The sequence below is a fragment of the Amphiura filiformis genome, chromosome 5 (genome assembly GCF_039555335.1).
Source record: "Amphiura filiformis chromosome 5, Afil_fr2py, whole genome shotgun sequence".
Taxonomy (NCBI): domain Eukaryota; kingdom Metazoa; phylum Echinodermata; class Ophiuroidea; order Amphilepidida; family Amphiuridae; genus Amphiura; species Amphiura filiformis.
The window spans coordinates 48,473,595-48,492,453 of record NC_092632.1 but is presented as its reverse complement, the minus strand read 5'-3'; the positions used below and the strand labels follow the sequence as shown (position 1 = coordinate 48,492,453).

The 18,859-nt window shown below is 35.5% G+C and overlaps 1 protein-coding gene and 1 non-coding gene across 3 annotated transcripts in view; one reads left to right on the top strand and one right to left on the bottom strand.

Moving 5' to 3' along the window:
- LOC140153282 (choline/ethanolamine transporter flvcr2a-like) overlaps nucleotides 1–18,859 on the top strand; it is a 124,085-nt gene that overhangs the window by 13,947 nt on the left and 91,279 nt on the right. The window contains exon 1 of one of the 2 annotated variants that reach the window (XM_072175985.1): nucleotides 5,843–6,278. The exons of the other annotated variant lie outside the window; for it this stretch is intronic. Coding sequence (XP_072032086.1) covers nucleotides 6,207–6,278 — 72 coding nt within the window. The 5' untranslated portion in view covers nucleotides 5,843–6,206. Of the gene's footprint in view, nucleotides 1–5,842; nucleotides 6,279–18,859 lie in introns of those variants that run through there. 2 annotated transcript variants of the gene reach the window in all.
- Nucleotides 7,081–7,157, bottom strand: Trnaf-aaa (transfer RNA phenylalanine (anticodon AAA)). Its single transcript has one exon. It is a non-coding gene; the product is annotated as a tRNA-Phe (tRNA).

Genomic DNA, 18,859 nt, shown 5'->3' with positions numbered 1-18,859 from the left:
CTGAGAGCACATGCATCAGACACACCAAATTGCATTCTGAATACGAGGAATATCCTTCTGATTTCAATTATTTTGATTTTGGGAAATTCGCGATATGATACAAATTTTATTACAAATTATTAAAAATTGATCATTTTTACATTTCACAGTTCTCAAAGTAAACTTTATAAATCTAATGATATGTACTTAAAATTGTTAAAATTGTATGTGGGATGAAAAGCCGTCCATTATATGAAAATTTTGACGTATCGTATTCATCTATAGGTCTTTTTTGGTAAAAAAATCTATATTTTCAATACGAAAGGGCAAAATGTTCATATGATGGACGGCATTTTATCCCAGATACATACACTTTAAGTATATATCATTAGATTTATAAAGTTTGCTTCGGAGACTGTTACATGTCAAAAATAGTTTGTCATAAAATTTGAATTATATCTCGAATTAAAAAAAATCACATCAGAAGGATATTCCTCGTATTCAGAAGGCAATTCGGTATGTCGGATGTGCTCCCAGGTCCCATAAAAATACTGTCGCTATCCGAGTCCTCAAATGATTATGAAACTATTGGTAAATGCAAACATTCTATGGAAACAAAGACCGCTCACCTTCAGTCGTTCAACTGTTAATGGGAGGTTGGATGTCAAGTGGGAGGAAACTCCAGTGACACCGTTTTTAACAATGAATGAAATAGGGAATTCCCTACATTACATGTACCATTTTCGAATGTTGTGATTTTCCTTCATGCATTGAACATATTCTAGAGAAGTTTGTTTTGGACTTAAAGGGCGTAGTTGATACCACCCTTTCTTTCTCTTGCTACAAAATGAGCTTACACGGCGATTGGCGGATCCTGAACTCCGATGACACCGTCTTTAACAGTGAAAGAAATAGGGAATTTGCTACCATTTGCGAATGTCGTGATTTTCAGGAATGTCCTGATGATATAGTTAGATTTGTTGAAATTCGCGAATACATATTTTATGGCAAATTATTACAAATTGACATTTTTGACATCTAACAGTCTTTGAAGTAAATCTAATGATAGGTATTTAAAGTGTATTTATCTGTGAGGAAACGCCGACCGTCATATGAAAATTTTGACCTTTCGTATTGAGATACACACGATGTTTCCAAAAAGACCTTACATTTTAGGTCTTTTGGGCAACTTCGTGTATATAACGTCAATACGAAAAATCAAAATTTTCACATGATGGTCGGCTTTTGTTCCCATCTTTATATACTTTAAGCACATAGCATTAGATTGATTATGTCTACCCAGTTTACTTCGAGGACTGTTAAAGTCAATTTTAATAATTTGCCATAAAATTTGTATTATATCGCGAATTTCGAAAAATCAAATTTATTTGATATTATCAGGATATACCTCATATTCAGAATGCAATTGGATGTGTCTGTGCTCTTAGGTCCCACAAAAAATACTGTTCAAAGGTTAGTGACCGAGCCCTTAAAATCAATTAATTTAAGTTTGATTAGATAAATAAAAACGTTCAAAAACAAATAAGTTAAAAAAAAACACAAATACGCTTCTGCAAAATGGATAACTAACTGAGCGATTTGTCTCAAAATACTGATATTTTTACAGCAAAATTAAGCAATTCTCAATTACATGTTATACTAATACCAGGATGATAATTATTTTGGTTCTGACTATCAAGTAAACTAAAGAAACGTCTAAAAATCACTTGATGTGGACTTTTCACCGGGGGATGCTCTTCTAGTAGCATTGTAATGCAACCAATCAGTGTCACATATAATACTAAAAAACTTTAAAAAAATAGCATGATTGATATTGAATGGCGTGGCACAGCACTTTCGCTAGTTGCGCGTTGGTAGTGCGTGCTTATGTGAATACGCGAGCAGAGGTTGGGAGTGGGACTTAGTTAATGCACGCAGTAACAACAACCAAATAATTTTCGCCAATTATTATTATATGCCAAACAAACTATAACATTTGGATTCTCCGCAGGCTATTTGATAACTCATCTATCCTATAGCGTCACTAGTTCGCTTATGTTAACAGAATGATGGAAGAACAACCTAGAAAATAGCATCATGGATGGGACTTATGAACCAAAAAAAGGCAGACAAATGAAAACGTAGTTAAACAATACCAAAGACTGAACTTGAACCAGCTCTATCAAAAGAACAACTGAAGAGAAAGAGAGAGAGAGAGAGAGAGTAGAGAGAGAGAGAGATGAAGTTGTTGAAAACTAGTGTCTCAAAAACCATCCTATTATAGCCTCAATTGTCCTGAAGATATAAGTAAATACATTTGGTAGGAAGCATTATAAATATTTTGTTGAATACTGGCATCATTTTCCTACCTTTTGTGTCTCCTGACATAATTCTAGCAAGGCATCCACGAAGGGATCATTCAAACCTCCAAATTCTACTGAGATGTTATGTTCCAGCATTCTGAGCGACAAAATAAGTTTGCGTTTCCGGTTACGCTACAACTACAGATATGATTTGACTTAGTGAAATGAATCGTATATATACTTTCATGCTTTATCCGAGCTAGTGTTCTCATGTCCGACATTCTCAGAATTTTGGGTATTGTTAAGGTTGGGTGGTCGACCCCGCGTTTGAGTGTACCTATTTTTGGGTGCGTTGGTCTAGCCAACGAACCCTATATAGAATGTGTGACGTCATCCATATATCCAGGGTTCCCTCCCTTGGCAGAAAATAGTAGTAGTCTTTTGTGATGAAAACTATATTTACGTCAAAAAAGAATTGTTTACAATATGAACTCGAGCATAGCAAACCAACTTGAATGCCCAATAACGTGGGACATTCAGTTAACAATACTGAACTTTTATTGACATGCCTGGTAAACGTGAATGATTATCAATAATAGTGATAATTATAGACTTGCTATATTTAGAAACAAAAGATCGTTAATTATAGAATTGCTCCTTTTAGAAACAAAGGTTGCTCACCTTCAGTCGTTCAACTAAATGGGAGGTTGGATGAGGATTGGGAGGATCCTTACAGTGGCACCGTTTATGAAAATGAATGGAATAGGGAGTTCCATTTTGTTAATAAGCAGTCGATATGTTTGTTTGACCTGACAGGGCGTAGTTTATACCACCCTTGCTTTCTCTTCTCTCTTGCTGTAAATGATTTCAATGGCGATTAGGAGGATCCTTTCCAATGACACCGTTTTTAACTTGAATGGAATAGGGAATTCCCTGTCTTACCATTTGCAAATGGCGTGATTTTTTGTCAAGAAAATGCATTGAAAATTTCATTTAAGTTTGTTTTGGATTGACAGGGCGTAGTTGATACCACCTTTCCTATCTATTGCTACAAATAATGACAACATTAACTATTTAAGGTTACCTAAACATTTATTTTTTAATCATTTGTTAAGAATTTTGATCATTCGTAAGGCATCCAAACAGCCGATAAATACATTGCAACACATCATCTGAGTTGAAAACCATGTGTGCTTGTATATTGGAAAAATGCTTTAGGCTTCAGTTGTTCAACATGTTCAAACATAACGTGCCTAAAAGCGTAACTCTCAATCTGAACCATGTAAACAAACAGCCGTTGAAAAACAGTCGTGGACATCTGGAGTTCTTTTACATTATATTTGGTTTTGTTATCATTGTTACATATTATATGATGGTGCATATATATTATATATAAATGAGGAAAAGATGGATTATTGAATTATTGTCCAATAATAGCAATGAACTTCAACTGTATTTGTTTAATTATACATGGTATTTTTCATATATTTGTCATCAAAGTAATGTGTCATTTTTCATACATTTGCATTTCTTGTGTGTATTTTATTTTTATTTCAATTTTTTTTATGAAATCCCTTTTTTTAGACGCACATCTGGTAAATTGTTACCAAATATTATAAGTTTCTTACACTTCGAATGCATGCCTGATAACATTTTCGACTCATTAATTTTCATCCAGCTACAGTTTACAAACTCATAATACATCTATCTATGCTGCGCTGACTATCATGATCTGCTGTAGTTAATTGTCACATCTGTATATGTGCAATTCCCTTTTTTAATTTATCCACTTCCCATGTTCCATGTTAATTGCATATCCTTTTTTTGTTTTGTTTTTTGTTTGTTTGTTTTTTGTTTTGATTTTATTGTGGATGAGGGTTGACAAAAAGGAACGGTAGCAGCATGCATAATTTAATTTACGTTTGATTAAAACAATTTCGTGATAATGTGTGAAATTGCCCTGCGTAAAACTATCGGTACTTAGTCTTGCAATTTATTACGACTCCATAAAATTGGCGGCATCATCGATTGATTGAAATATTTATATTCATTTATTATTTGATATGCATTTATTATTTTATTTCTTCATATGTTCATTTATATATTTATTTATCAATTAGTTGCGTCCGTACTTTTACTATATTTTCTTCCCATCTCTGGAGATGAGTTTATATTATCCAGATGCTATAAACTGACCTGCCAGCCACAATACGGAAATATGTTAATGCCGACATACTTTCACAGCGCTCACTCTAATACTATCTAGTTACTTGGTTAGCAAATACATTGCATGCATGGCATTATATGCAGAAGCGATACGCTGCATATATAGAAAGCAGTCTGGCTATACTGCTAGCTTGCTTGTACGGTGGTAGCACCTTGTTTTTTGCCCCAGGCGTGCATGCATTGGAATTGATCAAAATCAATTCAACCATAAAATTGGAGCTACCAGGGTCTGCTTAGCAAATATCAAGTTTTAGCTTCGAAAATTTATTAATTTCATTTGTAGTTGTTAAGATTGAGCTACAAATATAGTCCCCCGGCCGTATTCTTCATTTCGAATTAATTAGAAAATTATGAATCCAATGTGTTATTGTTTTATTCTGACAGCTATGAAATTCTATCGTTGGTGGCATATTATGCCTTCACTCATTTTCTGATTGACAGTGTTTTCAAAGAATATTGATAAATAAGACTATATATTATACAGTAAAATAGTCATATTTGAAGAAAAGAAAAACATTAATTGTGTAAATTCTTATATGCGTACAATCAATACTGTTACTATAGATGTTAATTCCAAACTATATCCCATTCTTATCTGAGGTAAAAACAATTTTGCTGAGCATTAAAATAAGTTATTCCTGTGAAAAAAATAAACCAAACATATACCCCGAGGGTATTCCAGATGCCTAAATGTGGTCATGTTGACAAATGATAATACAATAACAACAAGTAATGCCCATAAAATGTCGTCTTTTTTTAAATGAGCTAATAATAAGTAATATTATGAATTTCGTTATATCGCTTAAATCGGAACTTTGTTATTAAATGATTGAAACCAGCAATAAATGAAGTCGACATTTACATCTAAGCGTTTTTAATTACAAGCGACTGTCACCGAGATGAAAGTACTTTTGAAATCTGATCAATGTTGGTAAGCTTATGCGATATCAATTGATATACCGGTGGGTATTCCGCGTCAACAGATAAACAATTAACTTGATTACGGCGTGTTTGTTTTATTTAATACATGCATTATATCATATATATTGCAAATGTCAGTTTATACATTTCAAAACATAAGTTGAAGCTGTAAATGTTCATCATATAAATTACTACACGATTTAAGATTACAAAGGGTAAGACCTTGTGGTCACTTTAAAAATAACTATCTTCAGTAGATAGCAATAATTATATTTACCGTTTTGCAAAGATGCTGACTCTTGGCCACAGCTGCAATCGTATGTAATTCAACTTGATACAAGAAATGGCAAAGCAAGCCAGAGGTATCCTGAGTAAATCTAATAATATAGTTCCACAGCAGGGTGTCTCAATGAATGAGTGATGATATCGATGGCCTTCATTAAGAGTTGCAATTGAAGAATGTCCACCCAATGGCTCAAATCGGGAAATCCAAACATGCTATGTATGTATTATCCCAGGTTGGACGACGACACCAATGGTTCCGATTGAGGCACTCAAATGACTTGGAAGGATAGACGCACGAGTCGACATAGGTATCAGCACTCTCCCCCACCTGGTATAGCACACGTTGCCATGTGGACGCAGTAAAGCATCGGTGTAATCCAAGCTGTTGGGGAAAGACTCTGGATGCCCTGCGATTCACTTTGACGTCAAAGCAAGGCCTTACTGGGATTCGCTTTTCCAAATACGGCAGCGAAGCCTCATTATGCCTGGGCAATGACGGACAGTAGGCAAATTGCCATGCACACTGCTGACGCCATCAAAACGAGTTGTAACGTTCCCCAAGGGGTAGGTACGCAATAGGCGCGTGTATTCTCACGTCTCTTTCCTTACCAATCTTAACCATACTATGATGCTTACGTAGGATTTTTCACTGTTCTGACCATGCAGGAGGCCCGCTTACGTCTTTACTCACTCGCCGACAACTCGGTCTGTCTTCATTAACATACCCTAATATTTTCTATCCTCCGCTTCTTTGCATTATATTCACGTCCTCGGAAAATGCATTGCAAATCGCGCGTAAATGTGACGTGATATCTCTCAAGCCCCTTTCTTTATTATTATAAAGGGATTCGCTACTTATAATATTAACTTGGTGATATGTCGTCTGCGTTTGAGGGTTGCTAAGGCGTTATGACGTCATACTGTTCTACAGCTATAAAAGCTGTCATGAATTTCGTCATATTTCACTTTTTGAGGAGGCGTTGACATTGAAATCAGGAAAAGGTGCTTTATGACTGAAACAAATCATAAATTAAACATAAATTAAAGAAGGTTTTACGAAATAATTACGTATCTGACACTCTCACAAGTGGGGCTATGGGTGAAGTGTTCTAGCGGATTTGTTCTTCATGTATAAACGTCATTCGTGGTAAAAAGGTTCCTAAGATGGTATTGTGGTAAATGTCTATGGACTTTTTCAGTACTTTTATGCTTATGCTATATCTTCTAAACAGCAAATATGTAACTATCGACCTTTGGTAAAAACAATAATTACAGGAGAACTATGGTGTTTTCTTAAGTCTAAGGAAGCTTGGGGTACCAAGATGTCTTTGCTATAAAATGACAGATCGGGTTCAGAAACAACAACCTACCCAGCCAGGGATTGAACCTGGGACCTTCGCTGGTTTAGAGCGACGCTCTAGGCCACTGAGCTACTGGGATGCAGTTGCAGATAGGATTCCTCACACAGATCAGCCATTAGTTCCTTAAACGACTTATTTAACCTAGCGCTTAAATGGCTTATGGGATTTTACTAAATTGGAAATTTTATAATTTAAAAAGGGCTTACTGCCAATTATTGTGCATGTTATTGGATTGTCGGAAAATAAATGCAAGATGCAAAGGAACTGTTAATTCTCAATTTTGCAGATAGAAATACTAATAAACATTATTACTTATCATGCTTATTGTCAAGTGGTCACCTTTTAGTATCCAATAGGTGACCTCCTGTAACCTTATTAGACAAGTTTATCAGTATCTATATCATGTATATTACCTGGGGTTACTGGAGACGTTTTGTTTGCTATAGACAGCTTACCTCTATATTTTCTTTAAATGGTTAAATTTGCACGACCTGCACAAGTGCAAAGATTTCCGTCATATTTAGAATTAAAACGGGGGTAGATTCGGAGAATTTCAGGTCTTGCTTGGGTTTATACTTCCCTGCTTGAATGAATTTACTTCAATGCCAAAAATGTCTGCTATCATTGCATTGGCCTGCGGTAGCAATCTAAGGTCCGGCATACACTGAATTTGTCTGATGCATTATATTAGTAACAATAGATATGATAACAAACGTGCTTTACTTCACGAATAGTACTATTGGAATGTGGCTAGAACAAAATAAGATCAAATTTGATGACTAATGATATTTGTCTCCATCATGGTGTATGATTCCTATATTTTGGTTCGTTTTTGCAATGCATGTTTTTTTGTTTTTTGTTGTTTAGCTTTAATTATTAATAATATACTTTGGGTCTTAAATATATTTATCTTTTTGCTATGATATATGGTGCGTAAAGTAAAATCACAATTAAATACTTCCTTTTCATTGATAGAATGAATGTCAAGCGCATAAATATCAATCAATATGGTGCAGTCATGTGAAACATTTCTGCGAATTGGTATTCATAAACCATGGTATTGAACTTTGAACGGTGTCTATGGTGATTAATGATACGCAGATCCCGTGTTTTAAATGGTTGAAATCAGGTATACCATATCACTGACGCTTGTTTGATTCATCTTTAAAAAAAATATTATTATGCTTGGTATTCATACCAAGCATAATAATGAGTATCTTGTAGTAAAATTGAGATGATTTATGCAAATTTATCCAATGTAGAAAGTGTTCTTTGATTAAATATACAAACCTATAGGAAGGAGCTGTGCAATTATATGTTGGTGAATGTGGTTTGTCAAAAATTGGTTCCTGCTCCTTTTCAACGCGCCAAACAACCCCCCCCTCCACTGCACGTGGCAAAATTTGGTGAACAAAATGTCTAAATCTTAAATTGACTAATCATGTGTGCGCGCGCAGCGTGTGCCATCATTTGCATATCTCTCCCCCACCCAATGTCCCATATTTATCCCGGCGGCCACATAAATGTTACTTAGAGGTGTTCAAAACTTCAAAAAGCCACGAGCTGGCTAAAATAATTATGGACATTACCATATATTTATCCAAAAGAAGAAAAGAAAAACAGTTTCATAATGGATGAACTGGTGTACTTTTTAAAATTTTTTTTGCAAATTTGAACTATTAACTCGAATTTTGTACAATTCTGTCGAGCATTGCAGTTTTTTGTTTAAAGAAAAAACAAAAACAAGCAAAAAACTATTGACTAATGCTAAAGATCAGTACATATTTAAATTCCTGTTTATGCAATGCGATCGAGTACTAACTGAGGTTGTTCTTTAGTATTTTGAATTAATACATGAAAAGTGAAATGACAAAAATACCTACATGGTTGCATTTGTTGCCACCACTAACTTTATTTAACCACCCTACATGATGATGCAAACTCGTAACACTTTATAAAGCAAGTTACTCCCATTTCAGAGCTGACGCATATGTTGGGCTTGGCGCGGACCACTTTTTCATCATCGTTATCACACACAAATCCCACATATCTTCAAACACGTTCTCTGTCACCTAAATATCCTATTTTCCATCCGATCTGTCACCTAAAGGTCCTTATTTTTCAACAACAAAAAAGCCATTTGAAGACTCCATAAATCTAATGTTCTAGGTTTCTCTTGGACTGTTTGGGCTCCACCCAAAGGCCCAATTTTGATAAAAGTCATGTTCGCATCCAATGACCCCCAAATTTAGGTCCAAAGTTCTCCTTTTACCCAAAGGCCCAATATTTTTACTATTTCAACCGAATGTCCCTTACCATGCTTCCTGCGAAAGTCTCAGATGCGAAAGTCTCAGCCTGACTACTTTTACTCTTGTGTGCGTGTGGGGCCAGGGTGTGGGCCCGGGGGTGTGGGGATGTGTGTAACTATTGCTTGTCTGTGAGAATGGGAAACTAAGATTAAGTTTGGTTTAGAACCCTTTTTTTGCATAGTATTTTTTAGGGGGGGGGCTTGAGAGCACATCAGACACACCAAATTACATTCTGAATACGCGGAATGCCCTTCAAAATAATTTAGATTTGTTAAAATTCGCGATATGATACAAATTTTATGTCAAATTATTGAAGTCAACTACAATGCTGGCCATAAGTGTTGGGACGGTTTTGATAAGGTTATGTAAATAAGCCCCCACTCCCCCGGTCAATGTTAAGTCCTACTTTTATGGTCATGCGCGCCTAGTGGCACCCAACATCGATTAGTGGGGAAGGGGAGGATTGGGGTATTAGAAAAATGTATATAGGCTTGACACAAAAAAAAACCCCATTTTATCACGTTACAAATTACGGAAATAAGGCCTTAATAACGCGTACGTTTTCCATAAGTGTACGTCCCAACACATTTTGGCCAGCATTGTAGGTATACTTTATAAATCTAATACCCACACTTAAAGTATAGTAGCTGTATATGAAAAGCCGATCATCATATGAACATTTTGACCTTTTTTTATTGAAGATATACATGGAGTTTGGGAAACTTCATGTATATCATCAATACGAAAGATCAACATTTTATATGATGGTAGGCTTTCCCTCCCATCTACTTGTACTTTAAGTACGGTACATATCACTAGATTTATAAAGTTAACTCCGAGTACTGTGAAATGTCAAAAATGTCAATTTTTAATAATTTTAGTAACATTTTGTATTATATCACGAATTAAAAAACGAAATATCAGCAGGCCATTCCTCGTATTCAGAATATAATTTGGTGTGTCTGGTGTGCTCTCAAACCTCATAGAATACTGTGCATAGGTGGGTTACAGAGCCCTTAAGGATTTCAGATCTCCACCCTTAGGAGAACTTATGGAATATCCTATTAGGGACCGTTCACAAACACTTGTTAGGGGGGCCTGATGCAAAAAGGGGGCCCTGATATTTTTTGACCCTCCTAAGGGGGGCCTGAAAAAAATGACCACAGATTTTCCTGGGAAAATTGAGTTTATATGCTTTTCTATGGGGTTGACTCATAATTTCAGGGGGGGGGGCTGACATTTTTGAGATCTGTAATGGGGGGGCTGAAAATATTTCGCGATGAAATTTGTGTGCATCAGGCCCCCCTAACAAGTGTTTGTGAACGGTCCCTTATCAAAGACAGAGATAAAAAGAATTTATCGCGTCTGACGTCATCTGTCAATCAAACTCGAGCACGGTTTGTTGTGTCGTGATGATGACTTGCTGAACGCGGCGGTATAACCGGGCGCCATATTGTTAATTTTGCACCTTCAAACATACAAACCATCTCAAAAGTTAGGTCTTTCGCGAAGGCACCATGTCAACAATGCCTACACTCATAGACTGCTTGTTCGCCTTGTTGGCGCAATTCAAAAGGAGTAAGTTTGGACAACTAAAAAATAGTGTAAAAGTTGCCAAAACAAAATTATAAATTTATATTATATGTGTGTGTTTATGTGAAATCTTAGTGTAAATTCATAGCATGAATATATGCAATGCGTGTGATCCAATCATATTTTATTATTGTAAAAACGCGAACGCAAATCGATGTCATTAAAATCTCATAATTGACCGCAAAATGCATAATTGACCTTTTCGGTAAATCCCACAAGCCTTTGCGAGTACGCCTGAGAACTCGTCATTTGACGTCACGCCGACTTGAAATGCGCAGTGAAGATGTTCGATAAACGATGTGCGCATCTGCGCAGATCGGCGTGACGTCAAATGACGAGTTCTCAGGTGTACTCGCAAAGGCTTATGGGATTTACCGAAAAGGTCAATTGTTCCAGCGTAAATATTAGTGACCTCCGCGCGCGCCATCTTGTGCGTCGAACAAAATTCGCTCGCGCTGGCCGCCATATATGGATCTCGCGCTACCATATTTGCATAGATTGTGATACGCACTTTTGTTTTTGGCCGTCCTGTTTTAGCCTGTTTGATTTTTGTTGGAAAGGGAAAATGCAAAAATTGTTTATTTTTACAAACCTTTGAGGAAAATGTTGTGTTATTTTGTAAAGTGAAGAGACCAAAGTGACGGTTATGAATGAGGTTAATTTTGCATCGGTAATATGTCAGGCATTGTGAAATATCTAAACATTTTCTTTTGGACCTCGGAAAATCCCTCTGAGCTATGCCCCTATGGATATTCCTTGGTTGCAAAGGCAAAATGTTTAGATTTTCCACAATACCCTCCAAATAACCGACGCGCAGTTATTAAACTCTAATTAGTATTATTGCGTGCTAATTATAATGTTCAAGTGTGTATCTAAATACTATATTATCTGATTATTAGATTAGAATGTACCAACCTCATCAGTTTAGTATGCAGACGACATTACTCCTTTAAACAAAAAACGAGGAAGCCTTTGTGCAATGAAGGCTATTGTCTTTATTTCTCAAATCCCACTTGTTAATATATCGGTGTATGTCAAACTGTTACCAAAAATAGTTTCACGCAGTGGCGCAGTGACGTCATTTAGTATTCTGGCGAGATTTGCCTGACTTGAGATGATGATGACGTCATTTAGTATATCTACCGAGATTTGCCTGACTCGAAATGATGACGTCATTTAGTAGATCCGATGAGATTCGCCTGACCATAGACCCTGGATATTTTTTCCCGGTTTTATGATGAACTTTGAACTATGTGTGAAAATATATGACGTGAACAAAGAATGAATAGCTTACTTGGCAATGAAAAATCACTTTTTTGGGGAGTTTTCTTTCTGTAAAAAATAGTATTCAACTGTTGACTATGTTATATTTTAACTTTCGTGCTTTACCTCTTTCACACCCTTTTAATGATAACCTAATATCACAATTAAACTTTCATTTTCATACTTACCTATATACTTACCTAAACTTACCTAGCCCTTGAATATCATAGTAAATCCAATCCATTTGTTTAATAATCGTTTCTATCCTTGTCAAGCAAAAGATCCACGAGGATAATGTCTTGTGTATAATATAATCCAGTGTCAAGACAATAGTAATCCGCAACGCAAATCATTGTTCATTAATTTCAATATTCAATAATTATATCTCTATATCAACAGTATTCAATTATATTCCGGACACCATTGAGTGTCATTAAAACACAAATCCGTGGCAGTTGAATATATCTCACACGTATTAATCCCAGAGTAGGTCACATCTGAAAAAGATAGATAAGAAAGTTAGATATGTAAATGCAAAATTACGCCCTAAATGAATACGTATTTGTGAAATGTTTTTTGTTAGTTCATAGTCTTCAGAAGATAAACAATATGACTATATAATAGTTTCATTCTTGTGCGGAAAGAAACAGATACACAAATTTTGACCTTTATAATTCCTAATGAAAATTTACCCTTGCAGAATTTAACTGATACGACACTATGCGCGATGCACGCTAGTAAATTGATTGTTACGTAGTTTGCAACTATATCGAGGGGTCAGAGCCAAAAGGCTCTAAGTGCATTTTTAGCTAAAATGAGATTTATACCAAAACAATCCTTACAACACTGGGCACCTTATGATTGTATAACCATAATGCCCGGGCCATAATGAAGCTATAGCCACAGAAACTGTTATCAGTGAAAATGTAAAGCACTTGTAGTACAAAAACGTCTGTATGCCCTTTTGTACTTAGGGCCTTTTGATTTTTGTTCTGACCCCTCGATATGTTTTTAGGTAAGTGTATAGGTTAGGAGTACAACAGGCTCGGGTTTGTGTGTGAGGTGCAAAGGATGGTATTCTACAGTTATATTTGTGGAATCAATACATCTCATAATTCACACCCACCAAATTTAAGCGTTTGCATTATCGTAATTTTACCGAATCCAGCAGTACATTGTACAATTGCCGTCAGTGATAATACTGTAGCTTACTATATAATAAGACACGCTGATCAAGTAATTCGAATTCAAATTTTGCACAGCGGTAATCTATAGACCGTAGCATGCCTTAATCAACACAACAAAATCATGTGGTCCACCTGTAAAGACGGCGCGTGGAACGAATTATGACACGTGCCAATTGTCTAAGTCACTCTTCTTGCCCTAGACTTTCTAGACGTTCATATGATACTTTATTACACCAAGTTTTAAAAGTGGTTTGTTTCTCGAATTGACTTTACATACTCAGTTGTTAAAACTAGGATATTTTATGTGTATCAATCAATAGCAACATTACCACAACCGTCATTTATGCTCCTACCTGATAAATACCATGTAAAATAATTCCCGCTTCACCGAGTTATTCCAACTATACTTTTCAACTATCAGAGGATTAAATACTACCAACAATTCACCATACTAGTCGTGATATATATAGTTCCATTCTTGAAAATCACATCAGACAACATTTAAAAGCATGTGCTTCATCGTATAAGATGAGAGAGGTAATGACGAGAGCGGGAGTAGTTTGTAAGCTCAGTCACAAGGGCCAAGCGGCGTTTACCCTTTGGGACCCGCTGACTCAGACAGTCGTATGACCTCACGACCTTATAACATATGCAAATTGATTGAAATAGTCACTTATCGGTTTTGTCACAGCCTTTGAAGTTAGTCCTCATGCGACATACTACGATATGCATAAATTTATCATATTTGTTCACTCTCTTCAGTCCAAAAATTTAAATATAAATTTTGTACATTTAAATTTTGTACCCATGTTGGATTTATTTGTTGGATTTTTAAAAGTGGAACATATTTGTCAAAAGAATAATTATTATTTTTTAAATGTAGCTAATCTGAAAAGATTACATTAATAAATTCATTACTAAATCATAAATCATGCCTTTATAAGCCTTTATAAATGGGTAATTTGTTATTCTTCCCTGTGCAAGTACTATTGCAGCTGTAGCTAAATATCGGGATGTATATAGCTAGCGAACGGTAATGAGCATGGAGAAATCCAGCACCTATAACATTGGTGACGTATCTGCCGTCGTAGATAACTAACGTAAGACCCACGTCAGGTTATTATAAGCAGTATTAAATACAACCTGCATGAGAGATTGCTTCTGACGCAAATGCACAAGGGATGTAGTCTGCATAATATTCATGAGTGAATGACGCGCGAACTGACGTACATACTTAGCATTTCTATAGCAGTATCTGAATTAATTAAGGCATCTGTGTGTGTAGGAGGATGGATAGTGAGCGAGCGAGCTAGCTTGGCGAGCTATAGCTTACCCGATGTTACATACTCTGTCACACACGGTTCATTGCATACAAAAACTGTAACATGTAAGACAAAAGAATGATTGAATTTAAGCTTCATATAATATGTTTTCGAAAGGTCTTTTCATGATAATTTGCACAAGATGTACGAACATTTCCAGTTGTTAAAATTTATATATAAAATAAGACAAAAAACGAAAGTTGAAAGTGTTCAGAATTATGAATATGGGTGACTTTTGTTTTCGGCACTCTTGATTCTTTATGTCTTATTTCCAATAGTTTTCATTTCGACAGGCTGTTGTTTGCTTCACCATTCGTACATTTGTTTATACAACAACTTGCCTCAAACATGAAAAATGGCAGTTGGTCCAATGGTCCGGTACATTAAAGTTCTTTCACTTAATTATTGCATTTAAAAACAGTTACTAATTATCAGAACTTCTCAAAATGCGCAACCAGTCATTCTCATTCTGTTATAAACGCATAAAAAGACGATCGTTAGTTATTATGATATGAATTATTCTTATTTATAATACGAACGGATTAAATCCTAAAAACATACCCAAAACATACTTATAGAGCATGCATGCAAGCAAAAAATTAAAAGAAATTCAGGTCCGCCAAGAAAGCTTACACGTCCTAAAAAGAAATCAGTGGCGGAATATGATTCAATGGTGTCCAAATATCTGGAAGGAGAGATCATTTGCTAAATATTGATACTTACCAGGTGCAAATTGCAACCGGTGTTTTGTGCTGCTCCTCCTGGTAGCTCATGGTAAACCCATTAGGTACATTGTATGTTCCGATGTGATTTGGTGCAATGCGAGCAAGGAGCGTGTAATCGCAGGTCTCAATTTGCCGTGCCACTCCTGACCCCTGCCTTGAAGATATTGACAAGCGGGTTGTTTTGCTGGTCCAGGTATATTGAAAGATTTTTGAAGGTGGTTCCTGATTTCTACTGTGGCCAAAATGGTTGTATGGACACACTTGCTGGATCTAAACACACTACTGACGTGTATGGAGCGGGTCGTGAGGCTCGCACTGCCGTCTTTTGGGTCCTCATGTGCGTCAATTGTAACGTCAAACTCCTCATTTCTCACCAGTAACAACGCGGTCGTTAGGGACGTGGCGTCATCAGCTTGCGTCAGTAGATAAATTGTCAGCTTTAACTTGTGATGTACAGATTTGCTGACGTAGCCTATTACATTGCATACTCTTATGCCATATAAGGCAGGAAGATTCATATCCGTCCTCATTATCTATCCAAAGATATTCTCGTTCAGTATCACTTAAAATGACGATCATTAGACAGGTTAAATGTAGATCTACACACTAGCAATATAGTATAGCATTGGAAGTTGTAGATGAATTAGCGTTAAAATAACAGTGATGATGTGTGTAAAATCGATGCACACGGGCACAGAGAACATTAACCTGCTTCACACTTCTCGACTGTTGCTGATGAAATGAAATGCCGCTACCTTTAATATAAGACACCAAATTTACCTCCAGGACCGACCGAGTCGTAATCGAAATTTTCATTTTTTGACATTTCCATCGTAAGCAGACTTCAAGTCACACACTGCATACTTTGCATGACAACACGATATTACTTCTTGCGTGACATTTAGAGACCTTTAGGGCCTATACTGGCATTTGGGCACCACGCATTATAAACGTGTGGTACATCCCGCAATCACAAACATTCCTGTAGCACAAGCAGATACGAAATCTGGTGTTGATGATGACAAAATGATATTCAGAATTTAGAAAAAGCTTGTATTATTCAAACGTGGAGAGTGTCTTGCGAGTACTTAATTGGATATTCTTAAACCTGTTAGTATAGCATATATAGAATTATTCGATATTATGTTAAATTGACTTCTTCCTTAACATGTACCCTTGACGGATGTTTGACGCAAGTCCGTTGCTAAGCGACTGACCAATCCAGAAGCTCCTCAACAAATGTGCCTTTCAATATTTTATGATAATTTGCGAATTCTGGTTCACTGCAATTTGGGTGACAGTTCATGTTACATAACATTTAGGTTTGATTATTAACCAAACGTTAGATTTGCCAGATTTTCACGGGAATAGTATTATTAACTTTATCATAACCTTTGCAATTATAGATGATTTATGTTCTTTATAATTGTCTTTCTTTTGTCAAGATTTATTTCCAACTTTGCATGTTTTGACTTCAATTAATGTCCAAATCTAGAGGTGTTTAATATGTAATAATATTATATTAAATAAAATTGAAATAATGTCCTTTACATACCCTTAGGAAAATTCCGAACTGGATAAACACAAATACTTAGTTAACAAGTGGTAAAGCAATAAGAACCAATTGATACGACATGATTACAATAATTTCCAATGTAAAATGTCAAGTTTACCGGTCTCACACATTATTACTTGATTAATTTACTTCCGAGTCCTTTTGTCGTATGAATTACGGCTTAAAACGTGCAGGAATTCGAACTCACTATACACATTTGAAGAGTTTAGTGCAAAACGTCCATGATTACATGTTACTCATTTGCTTCATTGATTCATTGAGCAACTTGCCAATAATTACTAGTAATCAAGTTTGCAACTTATTTCTTTATTCAATTGTGGAATACATCTATTATGACTGTATACCTATGTTAAAAAGAAGAATTAAATGCAAGTTGGACAGATTATTTTCTCGTGACTCAATAAATTAAGAGCGTAAATGAGTAACATGTAATTATGGACATTTTGCACCTAAGCTCTTCATTTACAGGCCTTGCATACTTCAAGAATAACACCTAAATTCAAACACCCATCATGTTTATCATCGTATGTTGCCAATTTTTAAAGGGCCAACAGCTCAGAATGACATAAAATGTTGGTGTCAGTTCACACATACTATAATACACATTTCATCAGGTGTTTTAGCTCTTTTCTCAAATGTGATCAATCAAATAAATTAAACAGATTAGCACATCTGTCACGTGATCCTTATCACTACCTGAAAGATGCTAAACACTTATTTGATTAAAACTAGGTATTTAATTTGTTAAAACTCCGTCAAAATGTACCCGGTTTTGTTGTCGTGGATTTGCTCAAATGAAACATGTTTTACCAGACTTGATCAAGTTGATGAACCTTTTACAGATAAGAAAGCAGCTGTTTTACAAAAATACGTTACATAAATGTATTATTTTTTCAAATCTTACTGCAAAAAAGATTTTTTTTCAGTACATACAAATCTCCCTTGCGGTGCCTCTCACTGATGAATCACTACATTTCTTATTTGTTTTTGATTTGTATTTCTTATATAAAGAAAATAATTATAATAATTATATGAAAGGAGAATATATAGCAAAATAGTTTATTTCCCTAAAATGTGGTTCCGTGAATGTTTGATTAAACGTGGTGCGTGGGCAAAATACAAAAACAGAATATTAACATAGCCAAATTACACTATATACACGGTCAGACATAATACATGTATAATTCCCCAAAGTAAAAATATCATGGCGTAACTAAAATGTGACGTGTCATGTCAAAAGGAGACACTTTTGGGCAGGTTATCAATTTTGGGGTTTTTACATATCTTTTTATCAATTATAATGATATTTTGCTCCACTTCGCCGTTTCCCCAATGAAATCGGACATTCCTAAGCGAAGGTATTGAGTTCGTAAGTTATGGCATTATAAAATTAGAAATTGAGATATCGGCCTTCAATAACATTATTGACAATGTTGAGAGTAGGAATTACCTTGAAAAATGTCTCAAAAAACACAAGATGCCAGCTATATTCCGGTCTGAAACTATCAGACAATATTTTTAACATTAATAACATCACAAATTCGCAACAAACCCAAAATTTGAAAAAAATCACCCGGGCAGATTTTGGCTATTTCTCCATTTACGATCCTGCCCAAAAGTCACAAATATCATCGCGTTACTATTTTAACCCGGTCCCTATTATCATGATAACCCAATATGTACAACCTTCAATGAAGATAAAACGCTTAATTGTAGTAATTATCGCTTATATGCTGAGAATAATAAAATGCACAAATCTATAGTTTAGAAGTCCAGGAAAAAGAGTCAAACATAATAAAAGAACGAAAT